Below are 9,465 nucleotides of genomic sequence, written 5' to 3'. Positions count from 1 at the left end.
ATTATAAATGTTTCAAATAGTCAGCAAATATTTCATACTTCAAATATTTCATGTTTTATACATTCAGCTGAAAGTCTTGTATGTTTAGCTAAATGTTTTATACATTTAGTTAAATATTAGCTTAAGTTTTACATAAGTGTTCATACATTTAGTTCTGTTTTACATTAATTTTTTTGCAAAAAATGTTTTATTTAGTTAAATATTTAGCTAAATGTTTTATTAATTTAACAAAAGGTTTTGTACATTAAGCAAAATCTTTAGCTAAATATCTCATACAATTAATTAAATGTTTTAGCTAAATTGTTATAGATTTAGCAAAATGTAAAAAAAAAAAAAAACCTTATTAATAAAACATTTAGCTCATTTATATCATTTTCGGATACCACATTAAATATTTACACCTGTCAATTCAAAGACAATAAATGTAAGACTTTTTCCATTAAATCTGAGAGAAATAGGGATATTTCAGTTAAATGCAGAAGAAAATGCATGGTAAAATAATAGCTTTATGTTGCATTTGGTACCCCATAAGTTACTTCAGTATGACACTGTAATGTAACATCTGTACTGCAACACAACGCACGTTATGTATCGTGCTGTAAAGTAAAACCTGGCATTATGAGAGTGCAGCGTGGTGTGATGAGTTGGCCTGTTTCCATGGTGACTTATTTGGGCTTCCTGACCCGGCGTACTCACATTCCTCGTTCCCTTTCCTTACCCTCCTCAGGGGCTCATGCGTTCCACGTAATGTCTCCTGGCCTCCTGCTGAGTTCTCCTCCTGGCCTGCTCCTCCTGCTCCTCCTCTGCAGCAGGGTTCCGGGCGCTGCTGCAGTCCCTGCCGTGCCCTCTTAGTGGGCCTGGAGGGGCAGATGTTCCCGTAGGTGGGCTCCTCCGTTCTCAGTCGGCCTGGCTCGATGCGGCCCACTCCCTCTTTTGTCGCCAGCTCATGCTGGCCCTCCTTCTCCCCACCTCCTCCTTTGCCTCATCACCTTCTTCCTCTCCTCCTTCTCTCTCTTCCCTGGATTTGTGTCGGATCATGGCGTAGTCGTACGTCCGTTTGGAAGTGCCCCGGACGATGCCCGTTCCGTGTTCCCCACCCGTGCCGTGAAGTTTGGAGAAATCCACGGTGGCATAGTGCAGGGAGCCCTTGTCCCCCTTTTCCACCGCAGCCGCACCCGACAGCATGGTCTTGTTGACGTAGATCGATTCCTCATCTTGAGTGGCCGTCTGATCAAGAGATCAAAAGAAAAAGAAAGGTGCGAATTTGAGAAACGTCAACATTGGGACACAGCCATTTTAAGAAAATGACAGGGCAGCTTCAAAAACTGCCAGAGAACATGGAAGAGATGTTATCTTTTAGATTCTTCACTCACAAAGTTAAGAAAAATAATGTCACCCAATGCCTATGAAAAAAAATAACTAAAAGAAAACTGTCCTGTTTCACAGTGTTAATTCATTCTTGCATTCATAATGAATGTAAAAAACAAAACCTTGTTGTGAAACATTTCATTTTCACCCAATGATAAAGCTATGAGAACGTGACGTTTCAACATTTTAATATCATTCACACTGACAATTCGCCATTTTTACGGGTCAACAATATCTGTTCTGTAAATTAAAGAAATTAGTTAAAGCTCTTTGAAATATTAATTAATTCATCCATGTATGACATCAATTGTTTGTGTTCCTTTCTTATTATTATTCTATATGTACTCGTCCTCGTGCCTGCCTTGATAAATTATTCTTGTTAATAATTGAGAGTGTAAGGTGCCTTTTAAAAGCTGAGTCGCTTGCTTGGATGCTTTTCATTCATCTACCACGGCCGGGTCTTGATTTTATCTTGTGTTTTGCAGCGATTTTAGTATTCCTTATGGGTAGTTGAATAAAGTTATTGGTTGTTTTTGGGAAGCCTTGGTTTTGGCTTTGTTATGTTTGCGGGGGCTTGAGAGCAACTGTAACAATTCCTATTTATACATATACATTTTTTTGCATTGTATAAAATTATTCTGTAATTATGGTGTTAATGTGTTACCTGTGTTATAAAGTGCTCGTTGCTTGTGGTACTTATAAAGGTATCAGTTACAGTTATTATCTAATATCATTGCATAATTAATCATCAAATAATAGGCGAAACATGACTGTGCTAGGATACAGAGACAACATTTAGTTATTTCTCTTTCTGCTCTTTCTTACACTTTTGATTCATTTCTGTCTTCTAAACCTCCAACTCCTTCCTCCTTCTCTCCCTCGTGCATTTCCTCTTCCTCTTTCACCCAGTGCAGTAGCCTGGCTCGAGTGGAGTACAGTAACATTATCAAACCGCAATCTCTGTCAGAGCTCTTGAGAACTACACTTTCTTGAAAAATTTTAAGGCACAGAGACAGCTGCAGTGACTGTGCCACCAGTTTCCCATCCTGACTGGATTATCAGAAAAATACACTCAGATGAAAGTTTGAAAATGAACATACTCAAACCCCAGCAAAAATGTATACATCTTTGAAATGTCATTCTCCCCCAGCTGACAGATATATGTAAGGGAACAGTAATAACACGTTTAACCAAAAAATTTAAGTTTATATAATAAGCATTACAGAACAAAAAACATATATACAATACATATATTCCAATTTTACTCATGTGATATTTTATCAAATTATTTTTGGCATGTCTTATTAGAATTAAAACACTTTGTAGCTCCCCAATAGAAATTTGTTAGGCATGCATTTCCCTGGCAAATACCATGGCAAGCACTTAAAATGCTTCTTATACATAAGAATCAGTTAAAGATAAAACCTGTCTGTGGTTTATAGATGATCAGCTCTAGCTGTTTGTGTACTTTTAGATACATACCATTAGGTGCGGCTGCCTTGTTTAGTTAATGTTTTAATAATTATTCCAGTACTATTGGTACCCTCATCTCAATTTACACTAAGGCGTTATGAATACTGAATATGCTTTCAGACGTGGAAAGAAAGCTCTCTGGTGAATGTCTCTAAAAAGTGTATAGGTGTGTGTATGTGTGTGTGAGAGAAAGAGTGTGTGTGTGTGTTTGTCTCAGACTCACCCCATCTGTCAGTATGAGCCCTTCGCTGTCCTTCATTCTACTTCCAGAACACTGGATGTGTCTCTTCTTCCTGGGAATAACACACAGATTCAGCTGATGCACACCTGACTTTCATTATAATCACTGCAGAGATCAGTGTAACATTTAGTCCTGTTTTTCTACTTTCTGTGTATTGGAAATTGAATTCCACCATCACAGGGGGCAATACTTTAACAAAGTAGCACACCAACAAATCAAAACCAAACAGGAATGGTTTGTAGCCTCCCTCCTTAAAATTATGGAGAAGGAATGGCGAAAAACCAAAGAAGTACTGCAGCCAGAAAGCATCCACCAATCTCTATTGATGTTGTTCTGCTGGTTGTTACCAACACACTCTGTGATTGGTGGAGCTCATCTGTTTTCTTTTAGGAGTAATGAGACGAAACTGTCAGCTTACCTCTCAAAAATTATCTCTGTTTCAGATAATATTACCATCATTCACAACCACGCCCCCCTTCCCCCCAAATCACAAGTCAATATCCTTTTGCAGTTTTCTTCCAATCTAAGATCATCAGTTTTATTGAATCAGAAATCTTTTTTGATTCCACCTGAGGATTAAAGGGGAACATTACCCAAAAATATAATTTTTATGGTATATTGGAGTTAAAATGTTATGTATGTGTGTTTTTAACAGTATTAAAGGAGTAACATGGTGGTTGAACATGACACTTCCCAGTTTCCCACTTCCCTATCTTCAGGCAACAACAAAACAAATGTGCATACTTTTTTTTATTATTCAGTCATTTCAATGTACTTTAAAACGTATTTTTCTAAGCCTAAATTTCCCACTATAAAAGTTCACCTGAACCGTCTGGGCGTGGTAATGAGACCTGTCAGTTAGCTATGATTGACAGACCGTGCCCCGTTACCATAGCTACCCCCATGATAAGCGCTCTTTTTGGGAGACTTTTCACAAGCTAGCTAGCTTAGTAGTATATCAAGTATCGATAGATAGCTAAGGTAAGGACGTTGACTTATATCCAATTATAATTTTGGCTATCTAGCTAGCCAAGTTAAGATAAAAGCACAACTATAACGTCCTCATAAAAGCAAACTAGCTAGCTAACGTTATCGATAACATTGCCTTATGAAAGCAAACTACCTAGCTAGCTAACGTTAGCTGGCTAGCTAGCTAAATTAATATAACCAGAAATAATCTAATAGTCCTTAAAAGGCACTCTATTTTAAGTGAACCTAACGTTAGTCAAATATTTGCATTGTTTTGCCCGTAAGCCAGCGGCGCAAACTATGGGTCTCGAGTTATCCATGGGTTTACGGAGTGTGGAAAGGGGAGTGGTTACTGTGTTCGTGACGCACCAAGTTGACAACTTTCTCAACTGGTTGAAAATAGGACGATAAATTTAAAACGCATATTTTTTAACCAAAAATACAGAACGGACATATTTAATACTTCACTCATTGTGTTTCTTCAATGCCTCTTGTGCAAATAGCACATAAAACCGAGAAAGTGTGAAAATCACCATGGTACTCCTTTAACATAACTGATCAGTAATGTATCAAACAGTATTAACAGTTTGTGGAACCAGCTTCCAAAATTTATAAAGGTGTCAGACACAGTCTCAATATTTAAATCTAGATTAAAAACACACCTCTATGCTCAGGCTTACAATCAATTGTAGTCTGGAGACAGGTGCGAGAAGCCTGTAGTCATAGAGCTTTGTAGGTGGCAATCCTTTCCTTACTGTCACCTGTCAATCAGCTGTGACCCGACTTTACATGGGCTGGCTCTTGATAGGCAGGTATGGTTGTCTACCCCTCATGACTGCATGGGCTCTCCATCCCTGTCCTAGTGGATATGCAGCCATATTCTACTCCTGGCGGGGTCCCCACCAATACATACCACTGCCACTTTACTCACTGTCTGCTATATTGCAAATTCCCTAATTGCCGTTTTCACCCTCTTCCTCACGCTGCCGGCGGGGCTCTTGCCCCAACCCTCGAGAGTGCTTCGAGAGTCGTCTGGTCTCCCCCACCTCTGCGGTCCAGCCCCTCCTTCGTCATTGCCTCCACCCTGCCCACATCTGCCACCACCTGCTGTTCCCCATCACCGCCACCCGGCCCCACCCATCATCTGAGCCACATCACATATCATATCTTGTGCATAAATTGGCTGACATGCTGGTCATCAGTCGGCACCCTGAGCCGACCAGAGGAGGATGGGTTTCCCCCTTGAGCCTGGTTCCTTCCAAGGTTTCTCCCCATCTGCCACAGGGAGTTTTTCCTTGCCACTGTTGCCTTAGGCTTGCTCCTGTGGGGGTTTAGGCTAGGGTTGTCTGTAAAGCGTATTGTGACAACTGTTGTAAAATACGCTATACAAATACAATTTGATTAATTGATTGATTGATCAATATTGTCCATAGTTCATAATGGATGATTTGCTTCGTAGTGGGTGGGAGGGGTTAGAGGTTCTCTCTCTACTCTCTTTCTCTCTCTCTTTCTAGCAGTTAATCTAACCCTGTTGACCTTATTTAGGAGAACAGTGAACGTAAAACAAATGATGATTTGCTACGCTTAAGCTACACACCATGTGATGTGATATGAACGTTATAAATGCTGAGAGGGACCGCCCCACTGTGGGACTTTGAGCACACACCTCCCTGTGTGAACTGCCTCCTCTTGTGCAGAATACAGAATACCGATTGTTTACAGTTGCCACTTTTTCATTGGAGTCTAACAGGTACATGGATTTGTTCAGTGATAACTTGGTTTGAAAAAGTGTCAGTTATAACACTTTTTATTATTCAGGATGTGGATATCCATTCTCCAGAAAATACATCTCAATTTCTGAGATCTGCTGCAGTAACTCTGCATGTCATAGAAACACATTAAGTTGACGAGACGTGTTTCAGACGCGAGACAGGGCAATTCACACATCTATACAGTTAAAAAATGATGACCCCAGCAGTAGGGCTGAGTAATATCAAACAATAACATGGAACCAGGATGAAGTTTCCCTTGATACTGACTGTCCAGGCCCCAGTTTCTCTTACTTTAGAATGTGCTGCATTATGAGGCATATCATCATCATGGCACCAGCACCGGCAGCTGCAGCAATCAGCAGTGAAGAAATGCCGAAACCTGAACAAAGGACATTTCAGTTAGATACTGAGAAACACACTTTGGACAAAATAAAATATATAGGCAGTCATTTACCCAATCACACCGGAGAAACCGGCTGCAAAATTTAAAGCATTGATTCTTTCAGTTCTCTCCAAAATAATGCACACATTCATCCTTCAGTACACGTTCACTAATGAATTAACTAATTTATGAATTACTGAATTCATTTAATCATTTAACCATGGATGGATTTGAATAAAGCTACTGTGTGGCACAAAAAAAATTTGTTTGTGTTCTGAAACATGCCGTTCAAAACAAAATAAATTTTGTTTTGAACGGCGAATTAATACAAAATAAACCCCTGCCCACCAATACAAAGATCTAAAAATAATGTCACCTGGGAGAAAAACATAGAACTGAATTTAACTATATGGTTTACAGTATCATCAATGCTACTTTTACAATCTCTTAAATAATTGCATTGAAAAGGGCACCTCTGTATATTAGTGCATGATGTATAAATATGTTAAAGAGGAGAAATGTGTGCTCATTTACCCGAGTGTTGCTGTGGAGACGGGAGGTGGAGCTGGAGGCTGGAGGAGCCGAGAGTGTTGGTGCTGATGCAGAGGAGAGTGGGCGTGTCTCCCTGTGATTGGCGCATGGTGAGGGAGCTCCTCAGGCCTGTGTTCCCCAGCTGCTCCTCCCTGATGACTCTGTCAGTAGAGTTAGTGACCCGCAGTCCAGACACACGCCACTCCATGCTGGGAGAGGGATTCCCACGGCTCTCACAGGAGCAGCTGATCTCTGCTGCAGTTCTGCTGCAGCTCCCAGAGCCAGAGATCTGAGGCATGTCTGAACACAGGATCCACAGTTACAAACAGCACAGCTGCACACATATAACAATAATATGATTTATACAATTATATAATAGATGCACTGAACATACATATCACGTTTAGTTGGACATTTGCTGAGTTGTCCTTGCCATGTTCATTCTGTGCTTCACAGTAGTACTGTTCACTGCCACTGGACTCAGTCACATTGAAGGTGAGATTCTGTCCAGTTCCTACAGTGTTCATCTCTGTCCCATTCACTTTATACCAGGTGTAGTTCTGCACTGCTGGTTTAGCATTACTGCTGCAGGTCAGAGTCACAGAGCTGCCCGCTAACACTGAACCAGAGAGACTGTTGGATACTGAGGTGTTCTTAGGAGGATCTGGAAGAAAAATAATTTGTCTTTTATGAGGGTACATAGCAAACCTCCCTATTGTCTTTGTAAAATAAACAATTTACAAAACACAACTTAATTTTTTTTAGTAAAATTAACTTTTAGTTTAACAGAGTGCAAATGCAACTACTCATGCATTTGATATTTGTTTCCTAACTCCCAATAAAAATTGCCCTGGAAACACATTGATTTTACATATCTAGACCCATGCTGCCAAAACATTGTTGTCACAGACTATATACAACATGTACAGTTACACAGTTGTACAGTATGTACAGACTATGGAGAGGGAAAAAAACATTACTGTACATGAAGAACTGTTCAGAGGAAGTTGGCATTAAAGTCCATTATATTCAATCTTCGTTTGTACCTGTTCAACACATTTTATATTTTATAATAAAAGGGCATTGAGGAGAAATGCTTAACTAGGACTACTAACACTAGTTTTATTTATTTATTTTTTTGAATAGTATCGTTTTCTATAACTGAATAAATACTGACACAGTTCAGTAAGTACACTGCTTGAGAGTACAATGCAGTGTTCCACCTGGGAATCAAACCTGCACCCTATAATTTGCAAGACCAGTTCACTGAGCCCTATACTACACTACCACCCAGCCATTTATCACAAAAAAGGCTCTTTCTGCCTGTTTTATCCCCAGTGAGAACCAGTCAGTTCTTGGGGTCTAATGGAAAAAAAAATACATTGCATTTATATCTGTAGTTCTGTTATATGTTTTCCAGTTATGATCAACTCTCAATCCACTTTCAAAAAACTGATGTGATTAAATATTAAAAGATGGTAAACAGGATTTCCTGGTACTCCAGTGTGAAAAAAAATAAACGTGTTCATGTTTCTGTGGTGATAACATTAGAATAAATATAAAGCACATTTATTTTGCAAAAAATAAAATTAATGGACATATAATTAGTAGGATGGCAAACTTACAATAAACTTCCAGTTGTACAGTTGAGTTCTCCTTGCCATGTTTATTCTGTGCTTCACAGTAGTACTGTTCACTGCCACTGGACTCAGTCACAGTGAAGGTGAGATTCTGTCCAGTTCCTACAGTGTTCATCTTCGTCCCATTCACTTTATACCAGGTGTAGTTCTGCACTTCTGGTTTGGCATTACTGCTGCAGGTCAGAGTCACAGAGCTGCCCACCAACAAAGAACCAGAGGGACTGACTGACACTGAGGTGTTCTTAGGAGGATCTGGAAGAAAAATAATTTGTCTTTTATGAGGGTAAACCTCCCTATTGCCATTGTAAAATAAACAATTTACAAAACACAACTTTTTTTTTTAGTAAAATTAACTTTTAGTTTAACAGAGTGCAAATGCAACTACTCATGCATTTGATATTTTTTTCCTAACTCCCAATAAAAATTGCCCTGGAAACACATTGATTTTACATAACTAGACCCATGCTGCCAAAACATTGTTGTCACAGACTATATACAACATGTACAGTTACACAGTTGTACAGTATGTACAGACTATGGAGAGGGAAAAAAGCATTACTGTACATGAAGAACTGTTCAGGGGAAGTTGGCATTAAAGTCCATTATATTCAATCTTCGTTCATACCTGTTCAACACATTTTATATTTTATAATAAAAGGGCATTGAGGAGAAATGCTTAACTAGAACTACTACCACTAGTTTTATTTATTTATTTTTTTGAATAGTATCGTTTTCTATAACTGAATAAATACTGACACAGTTCAGTAAGTACACTGCTTGAGAGTACAATGCAGTGTGCCATCTGGGAATCAAACCTGCACCCTATAATTTTCAAGACCAGTTCACTGACCACTATACTACACTACCACCCAGCCATTTATCACAAAAAAGGCTCTTTCTGCCTGTTTTATCCCCAGTGAGAACCAGTCATTTCTTGGGGTCTAATGGAGAAAAAAAATACATTGCATTTATATCTGTAGTTCTGTTATATGTTTTTCAGTTATGATCAACTCTCAATCCACTTTCAAAAAACTGATGTGATTAAATATTAAAAGATGGTAAACAGGATTTCCTGCTACTCCAGTGTGA

The 9,465-nt window shown here is 39.1% G+C and overlaps 2 protein-coding genes across 13 annotated transcripts in view; both read right to left on the bottom strand.

The window, feature by feature from the left end:
• Positions 1-9,465, bottom strand: part of LOC135237313 (sialic acid-binding Ig-like lectin 11) — a 48,995-nt gene that overhangs the window by 14,293 nt on the left and 25,237 nt on the right. The window lies entirely within an intron of this gene.
• Positions 1-9,465, bottom strand: part of LOC135237169 (myelin-associated glycoprotein-like) — a 30,397-nt gene that overhangs the window by 14,293 nt on the left and 6,639 nt on the right. For 4 of the 12 annotated variants that reach the window (XM_064303993.1, XM_064304018.1, XM_064304035.1 and 1 more), the window contains 4 exons: positions 8,362-8,628; positions 7,131-7,400; positions 6,740-7,036; positions 6,115-6,202 (listed from right to left, as the gene is read on the bottom strand). The exons of 2 other annotated variants lie outside the window; for them this stretch is intronic. In XM_064303993.1, the coding sequence (XP_064160063.1) occupies positions 6,115-6,202; positions 6,740-7,036; positions 7,131-7,400; positions 8,362-8,628 (922 nt within the window). Of the gene's footprint in view, positions 1-3,064; positions 3,135-6,114; positions 6,203-6,739; positions 7,037-7,130; positions 7,401-8,361; positions 8,629-9,465 lie in introns of all 12 variants that reach the window. 6 more of the 12 variants (XM_064304026.1, XM_064304051.1, XM_064304114.1 and 3 more) reach the window with 4 other exon arrangements.

The sequence above is a fragment of the Anguilla rostrata genome, chromosome 1, assembly GCF_018555375.3.
Source record: "Anguilla rostrata isolate EN2019 chromosome 1, ASM1855537v3, whole genome shotgun sequence".
Lineage (NCBI taxonomy): Eukaryota > Metazoa > Chordata > Actinopteri > Anguilliformes > Anguillidae > Anguilla > Anguilla rostrata.
This window is presented reverse-complemented; position numbering and strand designations above follow the sequence as displayed.